General features: G+C 35.8%; 1 protein-coding gene across 1 annotated transcript in view; it reads left to right on the forward strand.

Annotated features, from left to right (window-relative positions):
- KCNH5 (potassium voltage-gated channel subfamily H member 5) overlaps positions 1-16,442 on the forward strand; it is a 390,609-nt gene extending 374,167 nt beyond the window's left edge. The window contains exon 11 of the mRNA XM_055436081.2: positions 15,495-16,442. Within this exon, the coding sequence (XP_055292056.2) occupies positions 15,495-16,442 (948 nt within the window). The remainder of the gene's footprint in view (positions 1-15,494) is intronic.
- Positions 16,443-16,860: the final 418 nt, after the last annotated feature.

Genomic DNA, 16,860 nt, shown 5'->3' on the forward strand with positions numbered 1-16,860 from the left:
GGCCTGGCGTGCTGCAGTCCATGGGGTCACAAAGAGACACCCGAGTGACTGAACTGAACTGAACTGATAAGTCACCCAGTCTATAATATTCTATTGTGGCAGCCTGACAAGACTAAGACATATGCTATCCCACAGTATCTTTTTTTTTCTTTTGCCAGAGTACATTTTATTTTATTTTCATATATGATAATATACATGTTTCAATGCCATTCTCCCAAGTTATATATACCACAGTATCTTAATTACTATTGTTTTTAGTAGGAAAATATAGGCAGTATGTCTTCTAGTATTTTTCCTATCAATTGGTTGTGATTTGGCTATTGTATACATTTTACATACCCATATAAATTATAAAATTACCTTGTTAATTCTTCAGAAGATCCTGCTAGGATTTTGATTTGCATTATAATAAATCGATGAATCAATTAGCGGAGAGCTTCTTCCGTCTTAACAATAGTCAGTGTTCCAAACCATGCACATGGTCTGTCTCTGCATTTATTTGTCATTTATTTTTATATTCTCTATGCAAAATTTTCCCAGAGCCCAGCTGACCTCAAAAACATAAACTCTCATACTCCCTCACCTTCACTGCTTATGTTCTCAATCAACTATGATCTCTCATACTTTTCCCTTTTATCCCATGTGATTCTCAACTAAAAATAATTAGCTTACTCCTCAGAGATTATCTTTCATTCAGATTCAAAATTCTCTGAAGTATAAGATGAGCTATATAGTTTGTGCTTTCTAAGAAAATAGGGCAAAGATTCTTCTCAAGTTACATATTACTTTACCCGTGTTATTGGGAGACAATACCTCCAATCACAGTAATGTATGGAATATGATGCCTTCCCACATAAGGATAACACAACTAGCTAACAATAAATAATAGCTAATAATAAATAGAAAATGATACTGGCAGATCTATATTGACTGTAAGCATATTTGTAAATATATTTCCAAATAGAATAAATCACAGATATATGTTTTAATTAATGAAAGTAATTTGGTACCAATATATGAATATATTATTATAGGAAGCTTCAAGTGAGGTTATCATGTATTCTAATGCCATCTAATATTCACATATAATTTTTCAAAATTTGTGCCCCAGAGCCTGTATCTCTAACCAGACCTTACAATGATGAGAGCTCAAACTTGACTTCCAGGAGCCTCTGCTGGCTCTGCAGTGTGTGCATGAACATGCATGTTGGCGGGAAACTGAACTGGCACACCTCAATCACTCAGTCAATCCACAGCTCTGTTCTTCTTAAAACTGTAGTTTCCAACTCCTGACAACTGCAGCACTAAAGAAACAGCCACAGAGCTTCTCACTCTTCTTTGACTAGAATAACTAATTACAGTTTAGCACTGTGGGAACAAAGTTATTAGCTAATACCCAACTCTAGACACTGCAATTCAATTACTGGCCCACACTCTTTAGAAGCACAACCTTGGTAATTAGCAGCAAACTTTCATCTTATCTCAGCACAGCATGTAAGCAGTTGCCTGCGGAGGAAGCAGAATCAAAACAAAAATAAAAGCAGCACATGTATGTATCCCAGCTCTGTAATTGTTATGAGGGTCATAGGAGAGCAGAGCAAACCCTCAGCAGAGCCAGGGTTTGATGAAAAGAATTTTGACATTTGGAAAATGAGGCAAGAGTGCAATCTTCTAGCGAGAAGTTATGTTAGGAATCATTTAAAGAGAGTAAAGTAGATTGTCTGCCTTATTTCGTATATCTGAAGATAGTTAAAGCTGAAAAGAACTAAATCCAGGCTTGTCATAAGTGAAGTGAAAACTGGTAGTTGTGTCCGAGTTTTTGTGACACCATGGATGACACAGTCCATGCGATTCTCCAGGTCACAATACTGGAGTGGGTAGCCTTTCCCTTCTCCAGGGGATCTTCCCAGCCCAGGGATGGAACCCAGTTCTCCTGTATTGCAGGTGGATTCTCTACAAGCTAAGCCATCAGGGGAGCCCAAGGGATAAGTATTTAAGTAAAGAAACTAAAGTCCCAAAAGACTGTGGGACTTGTACACAAGGTCACATAGCTAATTAGATCCCTGGCTAGGACTAGAACTCCAGTCTCCAAATGACCCATCATTGTTCTTTCCACTGGATCCTCTAAACATCAAGTCGCTTGCAAAAGGTGTTTTTAAGTTGGAAGGGAGCACTTATCACTAATTCTGTTTCTACTAGCCTTTTACTAGAATGTAACGTATTGAAAGTATTGTACGAGTTATTCAAATGGAATAGAGATGTTCCAAAGAGGCAGGGAAAAATTACTTGCATGTTTAATTTAGCTTTTATAGAAAGTTCAATAATCCAAGTGGTGAATGAAAGAGGAGTGATTTCTACACAAAAAATTGGTTATTTTGCAATCAACAAATACAGATACCGTTTTGAATTCAGCTGGGTCAACATATGCTATATTTATACCACTCATTAGATTCAACATAAGCAATTGATGTCTGTTTGATATAGAATAGCTAAATCAGCCTCATAAAATAGAGAATTATTTACCTGTACAAATAGACATTTAAGTACATCTGATATTTAGAAAGACTGAGTGGCTTGGTCAACTTTATACAGGTAGTCAGAGATAGTATCCAAACCTTAGTCTCCTGACTCTCAGAGACATCTTAAAAAAAAATTGATGCACCATTTTAATCTACAAACAAGAGAGTAGACTTAGTTCTGAATCTAACTGAATGGTTGTCTATCCATCCAAGTGCCCATTCACCTGATTCCTTTTGAGTTTCAGCTATCAAATTCCACAAAATAAAGAAATATCCAAGAATTATTTTACATAAATTTGATTCCAGGTGTAAAAGATTGAAACAATAAGATAGCATCTAGACTAGGTATACATTGCTAAATCTTTCTAGAAGATAACAATCCAACAGATAATTGTTTACCTATCAATCAGCAAAGAATATGTGTGTGATAGTAACTAAAAGCTGCAACATTCTTTTAGCATCAAAGGGAAAAATTAACACATATTTAAATATACTAGAGTTGGTTTTTCAGACAAAACCGTAGAAATTTTCTTTCATTAAGAAAATATTTTTTAAGGTATTGTAACTGTCTTACTTTGATAATGGTTCTCCCTGAGGCACAGCAATTATCTTACAAGGCAAATGCTAAAGCCACATATTAGATGTGTTCCTGGGGACAAAGAAATAGTATCAAATGAGATCTAGTAGAGTAATATAGCTGAAAGTACATTGTAAACTATAAAACAAAATTATACATAGCATTAGGAGTGTCAGCGTGGAATAGTAGAAGGAACACTGGAGTTGGCAGTAGAAAATAGATTTTCAGTCCCAGCTTGGCCATTTGCTAGCTAAATGAATTCAGGCAAGTCATGTAACTTCTCTGACCTTCATCTGTCAAATAGGGATAATAATAATTGCCCTGCCTGACTTGTAGAGTTTGGAAAAGGGGGATGAGGCAACATATGCTAAAGTGTGTTATAAAATGTATCACATTTGACAAATGTTAGGCACTGTTATTTTCTACTTGCATACTGAAGAGTCCTATTACATATTCATATGTCTGTATCTCCTTTTGTGTGTTAAACTTTCAGCCCAGTCATGACTTTGGTGTATACTATTACTAAAGTGATTTAACCTCATTTACCATTTAATTTCCTTCTTCCTAGGCCTTTGATCCTTTAGATCCTTTGCATCTCTCCTAAATTTAGATCATGCATTCTTAAATCAGAGAAATCTAGTTTTTGAGTTCAACAGAACCAGGTTGGACACCTAGTTTTGTCTCTCATTAGTTGTGTAGACTTGGGGAAGATTTTAAAATCTCACTAAGCCTCAGTGTTTTGTCTATAAAATGGATTATTGTTCAATTTAGATGAGCAAATAATCCATGGGTAATACTTAGGACAATCCCCCCAATCTGGTATTTTTATTGCATCAATTCCAAGATGAAGACATGTGGATACAATTGCTACTGTGACCAGAACAACTATGTTATCAAAAACATTGTGATCTAGTGGTCCATTTATGGATTTAAGCAGATACTAGTGGTTTTAGTCTTACATTGCATAGCAAGCAACATATAATGGTGATTTTTTTTTTTAAATCAATTTTGTTCCTTTAAACTTGAGTGTGCTAAAAATTCTATAAGAACTTAAAAGTAAAATAACTTTATTCTTCTGAATCTTCTTCTAAATGTCTAAATGCTTACAAATAGTTGCAGTTGAAAATTATAGTTCTTTAAGAAGGATCCTTTTTTTAATAGTATATGTATGTTGTGTTCAGATTCTGGGGAAATAAATTTTCTCTAATTTTTGTTTAGCACTGCCTTAACAATTATTTCCTTTTTATGACTTGTTCCCCAAAATTAGTTTCATTTTTGTTTTTATCTATATATCAAGTATGGAGACCCTGGTGGCTCAGACAATAAAGAGTCTACCTGCAGTGTGGGAGACCTGGGTTCGATCCCTGTGTAGGGAAGATCCTCTGGAGAAGGAAATGGCAACCCACTCCAGTATTCTTGCCTGGAGAATCCTAAGGCCATGGGCTTGCAAAGAGTCGGACACGACTGAGCGACTTCACTTTCTTTTCCTTTCAAGTGTGTAAATGACAATTTTCTGCTCAGTACGCTTGAAACTGTGATGTTGAATTCAAATTTGAGTTTCCCCTATATCTGTTGCCAGTAAAACTATGTGAGTGTTTGTTTAATTATTACCCTTCCATTGTTCTTGTCTTATGTAATTTATTTTCCTTGTTGGTTAATGATCAGTGTTTTAGTTTGTCTTGATCAGTAGTTATGGAAATAGTCTTAATTTCATGTCTATTTATTGATGAATTTATATTTTTTTGGTGCAAGAGGACTTTTTTGAATTGAAGGTAATTTTTTAAAAAGTTTATGATTCTATTTTTACATATTAATTAAATTCTTAATTGTTGGAAAAAATATAAAAATTTACTAGCTTCATTTAAACCATACAGTCCACTGTGTTAAACATATTCTCATATTTGTGTCACTGGAAATAAATTGCAATACTGTTGGGTATCAGCTCAAGTTGATACCAAGAGTGAGACTCTGCCAAATTTAATTCTAAAATATGAGGCAGTAACTTAACAGGAGTAGAAATAAGTAAAGAAATTGATATTTGAGACATAAAAAGATGGAAACCAATATTTTACAGTGACGAAACATGTGGTATAGTGGCCACCTGTGATTGTGTTCCAATGTACTAGTTGTTATAGAAAAGTTTGGAAAGCAGAATACTAGTAGTGAGTGGGGGTTATGACTGGTTCCATTTAGCAAGGCATGAGAAGAAAGAGGTGATCACAGGCAAGAATTGGCTGGCCTATAAGCAGATATGGAAAGGATTTAGAACATGAAACTGTAAAAATAAGACAGAAAAGGTTTTGTACAAAAATGACTTTTTGGTACAAAAAATGTCTATTTAGATAGTTTTATGGCTTCCCTGGTGGCTCAACTGATAAGGAATCTGCCTGTAATGTAGGAGACCTGGGTTTGGTACCTGGATTGGGAAGATGCGCTGGAGAAAGGAACCGCCACATACTCCAGTATTTTGGCCTGGAGAAATCCATGGACTATATAGTCCATGGGGTTGCAAAGAGTCGGACAGGGCTGAGTGACTTTCACATGGCAAAAATCAGATAATAGAGATGTGACATCCCATCAAACCTGATGCTTTCAACGTCGTTTCCATCATGGGGAAACAGGCAGAGGCAGAGACTGAGAGTGACAGAAACATGGTGCCAAGAAAGTAAAGGATTAAACCAGACTTGAGAACTGTATCTAGGAAATAACTTTTTGCGAGGTTGCAGGAATATGGAATCGACTATAAACAGATCAGAAGCTAATTTTTTAAAGATTATTATATGTTCAAAGAAACCATCAGCTCAGTTCAGTCGCTCATTCGTGTCTGACTCTTTGTGACCTCATGATCTGCAGCACGCCAGGCCTCCCTGTCCATCACCAACTCCCAGAGTTTACCCAAACTCATGTCCATTGAGTCAGTGATGCCATCTAACCATCTCATCCTCTGTCGTCCCCTTCTCCTCCTGCCTTCAATCTTAAGCTTGGTCTTAAAAAGTCATTTTTTTTTTTTTTTAATGTGAGCTCAAAACCAAACCTCAGGCCCCTAATCTGCAGGCAGGAAGAAGCTGAGGAAGCTCTACAGTCTTGAAATAGGATAAATTTTCCAACCCCGATAATAGGTTTGAACTGTAGAGGTAAATGGACAAAAACGTGCATCCAAAGAAATGGAATCACGAGCCACAGAGAACAGTGGATGATAGAACTTATCCTACATAGCAGACTGAGAAACTAATAAAGGACTTTACCCCACTGCCCGGGCAGAGGGGCATCACAGTGCCTGCCTGGCAGATCTCATCATTGCTATGGACCAGTGATGGCTGAGCCTCTCAGCCGTGATTCCCTACAGCTTTGAATGGGAGTGTTAAGTCAGTTGTACTGCTTTTGTTCCATTTCGATACATTGTACACATGTTTATATATTCATGTATGTATATATGCGTGCATCTGTGTGTGTGTGTGTCTAGGGGAACACATAACTTGTCCGTCTAGTTTATAGGACACCATATCAGGTTTCACCATCAGAAAATGGTACTGCTATTTATACTTTTGTGTAGCCTAAAGAGAGACTTTAATTTTTTTTTAATATTTTCTAAGATTGTTTATCCAGTACATCTACAAACTCCATTAGTCTTACTGGTAAAATAAGTTCAGAATTTGACCACGTGTCACTACCTCCATTTTTATCTCTCTTGTCTTAGTCAAACATGATGTCTCAGCAAAGTTACCCAAAAAGCTTCCTAATTGGTACCTTCCTCCTGTCCTTCTGACCATATAATTAATTTTTCCCACAACAGCCTGAGCTATCCTTTCAGAGTGGAAGTGACACCCTCTGCTCCGAAGTCTCCCATGGCGTCTCCTCACGTTTAAAAACCAAGTCCATGGCCTCCTCTCCAACAGTAATTCTCCCCATGGTTGCTAAATGCCATGCTGTCTTCCTCACTGTTCGTCAAATATGCAGACACTCTCAGCTCGGGTTCACCCTGTCCCCATGGCCATCTGCACGGCAGCTTCTTCATTCCATGATGTCTTTGCTCCAGTATCACTTCCCAATAGAGATCCAACCACCTTGCCTTTTCTAGGTCCTTATACTCTTTCTTTTTCTTTGTAGCCCACATCACTTGACATTCTATGGAATAGTTGAGAGGTTTTGTTTTGTTTACTGATATATACATAACTCTTAAACAGGGCTTGAAACATGGTAAGTGTTTAACAAATACAGTGTGAATGATTATGTTATTTGCTTCTGTATCCCACCATTCATGTGTCATAAAATAAATGCCCTGAGGATGTAGAATAGGATAGCACGAGTTCTATCTGGGGTCAGTAAGTGAAAATCTCCCAGCACGGTGGCTTCCTGGATGCCCAGCCTTCAGACTTGCTCTCAGAAGAGTCCTGATCTTGGTTGAATACTCTATTGCTGCTATCTTGAAATTCTTCATCATTTTGAACAAGGAGACCTGCTTCTTTATTTAGTGATATAATTCATGCACCATACAATTCACCATTTTAAAAGATACAGTTCAGTGATTTTTAGTACATTCACAAAATTGTGTAACCATCACCAGTATCTAATTCCAGAACATTTTCATTACCCCAAAAAGAAATCTCACACTTGCTAGTGTTCATTCCCCATTTCCTATATCTCCTAAACTTTGGAAAACATTACTTCCTGACTAAATTTGCCTATTCTAAACATTTTATATAAGTGAAATCATACAATGCATGACACTTTGTATCAGGCTTCTTGCACTTAGGGTAATATTTTCAAGGTGTCATATGGATCAGTACTTTGTTTCCTTTTATGGTTAGGTAATGTTTTTTATATGAGTATACCACATTTTGTTTGCTGATTCATTCATTATTAGATATGTGGGTTGTTTCTACTTTTTGGCTATCATGAATAATGCCACTATGAACATTCATGTACAAGTTTTTGCATTACTGCATTTTTATTTTTATTGGATATATACCTACTAGTGGAATTGCTGGGTTGTATGGCTACCCTATGTTAAATTTTTGAGAAACTGACAAGCTATTTTCCACAGAGGCATTTTTATATTTGCACCAGCAGTGTATGAGGGCTCCAGTTACTCTATATCCTCCCAACACTTGGTATTTTCTACTATTAATAAAACTTGTTTTCTTTTTATTATAGCCATCCTAGAGGATGTGAAATTGTGGTTTTGGTTGCATTTCCTTAATGACTAATGATGCTGAGCACCTTTTCATGTGCCAATTGATAATTTGTATATCATCCTTGGGTAAATATCTTTTCTAATTCTTTGACTATTTTTATATATTTTTATTGAAGTACAGTTGATTCATAATGTTGTATTAGTTTCAAGTGTAAAGCAAAATGACTTACATTACTAATTGATCCCTTCCCCTTACTGTTTCTCCTCTGGTAAGCATAAGTTTGTTTTCTATTTCTATTGTCCTATTTCTCTTTTGTATATAAGTTCATTTGTAAAAGCTTTTTAAGATTTTATATATTAGTGTTATTATATTTGTCTTTCTCTCTGAATTACTTAGCATGATAATCTCTAGATCTGTCCATATTGCTGCAAATGGTATTATTTCATTCATTCTTATGATTAAGTTTTGAAGTTTAGTGAAGTCCAAATTATTTATTTAATATTTTTGGTAGCTTGAGATTTAGGTATCTAAGAAAGCTTTGCCTAATTCAAGGTCACTAAAATTTATGCGTTGGGTTCTTTCTAGGAATTTTATAATTTTAGCTCTTACATTTAAGTTTTTGATACATTTTTGAGTTGAATTTTCTATATGGTATGAGACTGGCATCTGTATCTACATATATATATATATATTTTTCTTTTTTGTGAACATGCAGTTGCTCCAGCACCATTTGTTGAAAAGGTTAATCTTTCCTAATTGAATCCTCTTGGCATTCTTGTCAAAAAGCAATAGGCCATAAATGCATAGGTTTATTTTTAGACTCTTAGTTCTATTCCACTGATGTATGTCTGTCCTTATGCCAGCACCGCATTGTCTTGATTACTAAAGCTTTGGAATAAGTTTTTAAACTGGGAAGTATGAATCCTCCAACTACATTCTTATATTTTGATAGTTTTAGATATTCTGGGTCCCTTGCGTTTCCACCTGTATTTTAGGGTCAGCTTGTCAGTTCCTGAAAAATAAAGTTTTTATTTTAATTCCTGATTAATTTAGGAATTAAATATACAGATGAATTTGGGGATATTGTCATGCTAAATATTTAGTCTTTCAATTCATAAACATGAATATCTATTGATTTGGATCTTTAATTTATTTGAACAATGTTTTATAGTTTTTGTGTATAAGTCCTATGTTCTTTTGTTAAAATTTTTTCTAAGTACTCTATTTTCTTTGATGCTGTCTTCTGACATTATTTTCTTAGTTTTATTTTTAGATCATTTATTACTAGTATAGAAATACAGCTAACTTTTTATTGATTTTGTATCCTACATTCTTGCTGAAGTCCTTCAGTAGCTCTACTAGTTATTTTGTTTGTGTGTGTGTGCATGCATGCACAATTGTATGTGGATTCCTTAAGGTTTTCTGTGTACCTAATCATGTCATCTCCAAATAGAAATGGTTTTAATTCTTTTCCATTCTGGATGTCTTTTATTTCATTTTCTTGACAATTTCCCTGACTATTAGCTTCAGCACAGTGATGAATAGGAGTGGCAAGATGGTACATACTTGTCTCTTTCCTGAACTCTTGAAAGAGCTTTCAGTATTTTACCATTAAGTATGATATTAGAGACCCTTAATTTTTATGTTGTATTTGGCCCTACATATTGTAGAGCCAGGCTTCCCTGGTGGCTCAGATGGTAAAGAATATGCCTGTAATGCAGGAGACCTGGATTCAATCCCTGGGTTGATCCCCTGGAGGAGGGCATGGAAACCCACTGCAGTATTCTTGCCTGGAGAATCCCCATAGACAGAGGAGCCTGGTGGGTTACAGTCCACGGGGTCGCAGAGTCGGACATGACTGAGCGACTAAAAAAAAAAGAAAAGAAAAAACACATTGTTTAGCTGGTCCTGCCTCATAAAGAGCAGAGTGAGCTGAGGATTAGTAGGAGCTCCCCAGCAGGTGAGGAGGAGGAGAGAGAACACTATGTGGAGTGTTAGATTCTAGATCTCAAATTGATTCAGTAGCTGGTGTGTGAAGGTCAAGTCAGAGTGAAGGAAAACAGAAGTTGGAAAGGAAGGTTAACTAAACCACTGTAGGCTTGCTGACTGCCTTAAAGAACTTAGATTTTACTCTGTGATTTTTGTGTGTGGGACACTATCATATTTGATATGTAATATAAAAGAATGGAATAAAGGGAAATAAAGGTAGAAGCTGAGACAGGCAACACAAATCATGGATTATTGCAATATTTGAGACTGAGTCTAAACTTTGCCAGCTTTACCTTGGACTAGCTATATTCTTGGTTTTGAAGACTTTGGCTTCCTTCTTTTATATTTTTTTAATGAAAAAACTTTAGTAATAGAAATGTGTAATTATATCAGTTAATCTAGAACGGCCTGCTGCTTCTGCTAAGTTGCTTCAGTCGTGTCCGACTCTGTGCGACCCCATAGATGGCAGCCCACCAGGCTCCGCTGTCCCTGGGATTCTCCAGGCAAGAACACTAGCTATAAATTCCTAGTCAATTCTGTAGATTCACAGATCTGGGAAGTGATGAGCCATTTCAGAGAGTATACCTCTATCCTCCAAATTACATAATACTAAATCCATGTCATTAAATAAATGATTCTAACCCTTTTTTCCCCTTGCCTTTATTGGATTTCAAAGTTCAGTACACATTCAAATTATTCAATTTTGATATCCCTTTTATTATCAAATGTCCTACTTTTGAAATAGAAAGCTCAGTTGGCCATGTTCCCTGTCAAGTTTAAGAAGCTTTTATCATTTAAATAAATTAAACCTTCCAGCATGGACTCCACAGAACATAATGAAGCAAAGAGAAGAAAAGCTTAAATGAAATAAACCCCTTTACTCATAGAAACAGTACAGACTATTGTGCATTCTACCAATAAATGTGTGACTCTAATCATTGTCTGATTTGTGATTTTTCTTTTCTAGTTTGTCCTTAATTTTTTAGTGTTTATTAGCAATTTGACTTGCCATTCAGCAAAAGATAGACACAGGACATATCAAGTGCAAGAGGTTGTATGTTATTAACACTAAAGGAAAAAGCAAATATTGCATTTTTAAAAGCTGATTTATTTTAATCCAAGTTGTTTCTTTACATGATTTAATTCTTGTATAAATTGATCTCTGAACTTCACTCAAATCATTTAATTATTTTTAAAAATAATGTTTTGGGAGATTTTGCATTTTAATCTTTGTATTCTAAGGAAAAATAATCATAATTTCATGTTGTCATTTGGCAGAATTAATTTATATATCTTATGTATTAAATTATTGAATTAATAGGAAATTTTTTATTTTCTGTATGACACATTGCCAATGTAAGAACCAATTGGATAATGAAAACTCTTATTGTTTGAAGATTCTTTCAGTGCCAAAAAGTAGCCTGCAGATTATTTTAATCTAAAATAAAAACACTGTTTTGAAGGTTTAACTAACTAAAAATTATCAATCTTTCTCTTCCTTATGAATTTAAACCATTTTATTCTACATGATTAAAATGTTAAAGGTAAGAAGCACTTCTTTAGAAGGAAAGATTCAGCATGGACTCAGATAATTTATATGAGAATGTTCATGCTTGTAATGGTAATGTAGAATAATTTCCATCCTATTTTTTATGATAAAATGTCTTCTTCATATTAAAAACATATTGTTATTCAAGTTGGGGTTTAGAGTCATAAAATTATCTTCAAACTATGAGCATTTATTACATTTAATGTTAATACATTTAATGTTTTTGAAATATGGTGACTTTATTTTCTTATTTGCTATATAACACATTTTTTATAAGTCATAGCAAAGTCTATCAGGCTTTGCATATAAGACATAGGCCAAATGGTTGTGACACCTCTGTAATTTTTTCTTTTTTAATTTCAGGGCCTATATTCTCGTATCTTGCATTAGGAAAGTTTTGCTTTGTTATCAGCTAGAAAATACATTCTTAATGGATGTTATTCTATTCTTACAATTCAAGGATTTTTACTCAAGTTCTTTAAAGATTGATCTGTGGGTTGAAATTTGAACTTGATTCTACTCAGCAAGTGTTTGTCAACTCTACTTATTCAACAAGCACAGAGCTTCAATTGTTTATTCATTTCACCACTTTGAGGGATGGCTCGTCATGACAAATGCTCTGTGAAGGGTTACCTTTTGGATGTTAAACTGCTGTATCACTCCCTACTTTGTCCACTCACCTGTCTGGGTTTTCACAGGTAGAGGAGGTGGTGTCAAAAGTTATCCTGAAGAACTGCATTAGACTGTAATGGTTAACTGTTTGGAATCTGACTCCATGGATTTGTATCTTGGCCATTTACTAGCTGTGTGACCTACTGCAAACCATTTAAACTTTTTGTGCTTCAGTCTGCTTTACTGTAACATGAGAATAATAGGACCTATCTCATAGAGGAGTAATGACAGGTAAATGAGGTATTACATTTGTAGAAGTGACCTCTTTTTTATAAGTATTTTTGAATAAGTCATAATTTCTGTTCTACAGTCAGAATAAATAAATTTAGTCTCATTCAGCAAACTATTCAATTTAAAAGTTATTGTTGTTTTTTTTTAAAAGTGACCTCTGACTTACAAGTCTGTTTATGCTAAATAGTTGATTAAATCCAGGTATGAATTCTTCGGATTCTGTTTTTCATATACAAAACCTCATTCTTTCTTTTTCTCATTTCCTTTTAGATCTTCTTGGTGACAAAATATGCCAACCCAGTTCTATCTCATTTGTGCCTTGATGCAGAGTGGCAGCCTGGCCCTGTCACAGAACTCCCCTTGTATTTAGTAGTATGGTATTAGGAGTCTTTGTTCTCCACTTAATGGTAGCAGTGTCAAAGGCCTTTGTTGGTTTTTGGTTGATGGGGAGGGTCTGGCTGGTAAGGGAAACTGGAGAAAGAAGGCTTTTTTTCTTAACTGATGTTTTACTTGGACATATTACATCCTTAAATCACAAAGCATCCCAAATTTGGTAAGCACACAATAATTATAAGCAATTATTAGCCATTGTATTGAAAAGTTAAAGCATAAAAGTATAGCCTAAGATGCCTACAGAGTCTCAGTCTCCAGGAACCCCAAATCTTTCATCTCTGAACCTCGCATGGCAGTATAAATTTATCCCATTCACATAAATAATATATGATGTTTTAGTGTGTCCTACATAGTGCATGGATGTCTTGTATTTTATCTGACATCCCTGTGCACCAAGCACTTACCCTCCTCCACTGTTCATTTGACAAAGATGCATTTCCCCACCCCCCAAATGTGAAGGGTAATCTCAGTCACCACCCCTCACCAAGGCTATGTCTTTCCAAGGCTAAGTAACTACATTTAAAAACAAACAAGGCTGGAGTCCAGTGGGAAGAAGGATGTGACCTACCGTTTACATTACTCCCTTTATGTCAGTTCTTGGAATCAAAGTAACTGCAGTCACAATGAAAGGAATGATCCAGGAATAAAGTATCTTCATTTCCATGTTTGGATTTGTCTGGTCTCAAAAAGAGTTAATATCTTGAAGTTTAGCACAAGCCTTGTTTATCTAGGAAGCATGAGAAACATGTCAACCCTTTGAAAGACTTCTTATTAAACTGCTGGAGCTTTGATGTCAGACTAAAGAGATTAGAATTACATTTTTCAAAAAGATCCATTTCATGTACTAGTAGAGAAGGGAAAATATGCTGGTCTTTATAGACAGTTACTGAATTTAGAGAATATTTATTTTAAAATATAAATTATTACTTCTTGATGAGCTATATTTAGTGCATCAATATCAATTTAGAAAATGTGCTTTTATAGGGAGAATTGCCTCTCCCTGACTTATCTGTTTACAGTGATCATCACTAGTATTGGTTCTAGCATAAGATCAATGACATATGGAGACAGAGGTGACGAAAATGGTTTCAAACAGAAAGTATTTTATGAGAGTTCAAGGGAGATAATCAAGGTATTCTGAGAGACTATTACATGAGAGAGACTATATACTTCACATGTATTTCTAATCCAACCAACAGCTTAATAAGAGAGGGTAACGGAGGCAAGGAATTTTGCTAGCATCATAAAATTATCTGATTCTGAAAGCACATTAATATGACTTCCTTGTGAATATTCCTTATAACCCTCATCTGTAGTTATTTTGTTCTGTGAATATTCCTTATAACCCTCATCTGTAGTTATTTTGTTCTTTAGAAGACTGAGTAAAAAATCTCACACTTTTCAAATTCGTCTCTGACTCTGATAATATAAGTGGTAATAATTTCTTACATAGTCAGTCTTTTATATTTTTCTTGATGGAGTTATAACTTCTTCACAATATTATTTTCAAAATACATTTTAAATAAAATCTATGCTACTTATTAGTCAGTGCTCATCTAATCCTGCATGTACTATGTATTTAACTTTACATTTGAATTTTTAAAATATTGGAGTTTGAAGAGTCCAGCCTCCTACTCAGTGAAAGTATTACATGAACAACATTCTTATTTCTGTTCGAATATTTCAGTGGTGTGAGTTTCATGAGTTTTTCAGGCAGTGTAATCAGTTAATGCATAGTAGTTTGAAATGAAGTTTGTATACTGACCTGGTATTTACCTTCCCGAGGCTTCTATATATAAATCCTTGTTCTGGCCTCAGAACTACATAAATAAATTTAATCCGTCCTTCCACCCAACTCACAGTGCTATGTCGGGATACTGCCTAACTTTTCAGTAGAACTTAGAGCTCTTGTTATTTGACCTCTAAACAGAGGGTGACATTAAGAATGGGTTTGAATCATATTAATATGATCAAAAAGAAAAAAGAAAAACTTACAGAAAATAGTGATATATTGCAAAGAGATAAATATGTTTTCTTGCACATGCATGTATACATATATGCATACACATATATACTAAGATATTAATAGATGTTTATGTTTACATATTTGTATATTTTCTGTGAAATGGGACTGTGAACAAGAAAGCAAATAGCTCTATTTAGTTGTGTCTTTACTACATTCCTGCTCTGATATGCAAGGAAGTGGGACAAGATGAGCTGAGCAAGCTTAGTCAGTGTTTCTATGTCTGATTTCAAGTGTATTGTACCTGTTGACTGGCACTGGACTATTTTTCCCTTCAGAAGTGGTCTTGCTTGCCCTATCTTCAAGAGTTTCCTTTGGAAAACAGAATACACCTGGTATCTTGTCACACAAGTATAAAGTTATCTGATTTTTTAGTCAAGTTTTTAATCTTTCTGCCCCTCCACAGATCATTTTCCGCAAAATCAGTGATGTGAAGAAAGAAGAGGAGGAGCGCCTCAGGCAAAAGAATGAGGTCACCCTCAGCATCCCCGTGGACCATCCGGTAAGAAAGCTCTTCCAGAAATTCAAGCAGCAGAAGGAGCTGCGGAATCAGGGGTCCACGCAGAGTGACCCCGAGCGGAACCAGCTGCAGGGAGAAAGCCGCTCCTTACAGAACGGAGCGCCCATCACCGGCACCAGTGTGGTCACCGTGTCACAGATCACACCCATTCAGACGTCGTTGGCCTACGTGAAAACCAGCGAGGCCCTCAAGCAAAACAACCGCGATGCCATGGAACTCAAGCCCAGTGGCGGCACTGACCCCAGATGTCTCAAAGTCAACAGCCCCATAAGAATGAAGAATGGAAATGGGAAAGGGTGGCTGCGACTCAAGAATAACACGGGAGCCCACGAGGAGAAGAAGGAAGACTGGAATAACGTCACTAAAGCTGAGTCGATGGGGCTATTGTCCGAGGACCCCAAGGGCAGTGACTCAGAGAACAGTGTCACCAAAAACCCATTAAGGAAAACGGATTCCTGTGACAGTGGGATTACAAAAAGTGACCTTCGTTTGGATAAGGCTGGGGAGGCACGAAGTCCGTTAGAGCACAGCCCCATCCAGGCTGATGCCAAACACCCCTTTTATCCCATCCCCGAGCAGGCCTTACAGACCACACTGCAGGAAGTCAAACACGAACTCAAAGAGGACATTCAGCTGCTAAGCTGCAGAATGACTGCCCTGGAGAAGCAGGTGGCAGAAATCTTAAAAATACTCTCAGAGAAAAGTGCACCCCCAATCTCTTCTCCAAAATCCCAAATGCCTCTCCAAGTACCTCCTCAAATACCCTGTCAGGATATTTTTAGCGTTTCAAGGCCTGAGTCACCTGAATCTGACAAAGATGAAATCCACTTTTAATATATATATACACGTATATATTTGTTAATATATTAAAAACAGTATATACATCTATATACATATGTGTGTATATACAGTATATACATATATATATATTTTCACTTGCTTTCAATATGATGAACACAGTATGGATTTTTTGTGTAAATATTGCATGTCCAGCTGGATTCTGGCCTGCCAAAGAAGATAATTATTAAAAACGTAGATATTGCTTGTATATTATGCAGTTGACTGCATGCACAATTTACATTTATTTATAATCTCTATTCTGTAATTTTAAAAAGTATGATTTTTGTTAACCAAGGCAGTGTAATAGTTGAAGAATCAGGGTCCAACCTGCCAATGTTGCCATGACAAATTTGATCTCAGGCTGAGTATACTGATCTGTCATTTCCTCACTCTTCTGTTAAGTTAAAATTAT

This window comes from Moschus berezovskii, chromosome 9 (assembly GCF_049115385.1).
Source record: "Moschus berezovskii isolate FMDL1 chromosome 9, NW_MosBer_1.0, whole genome shotgun sequence".
Taxonomy (NCBI): Eukaryota; Metazoa; Chordata; class Mammalia; order Artiodactyla; family Moschidae; genus Moschus; species Moschus berezovskii.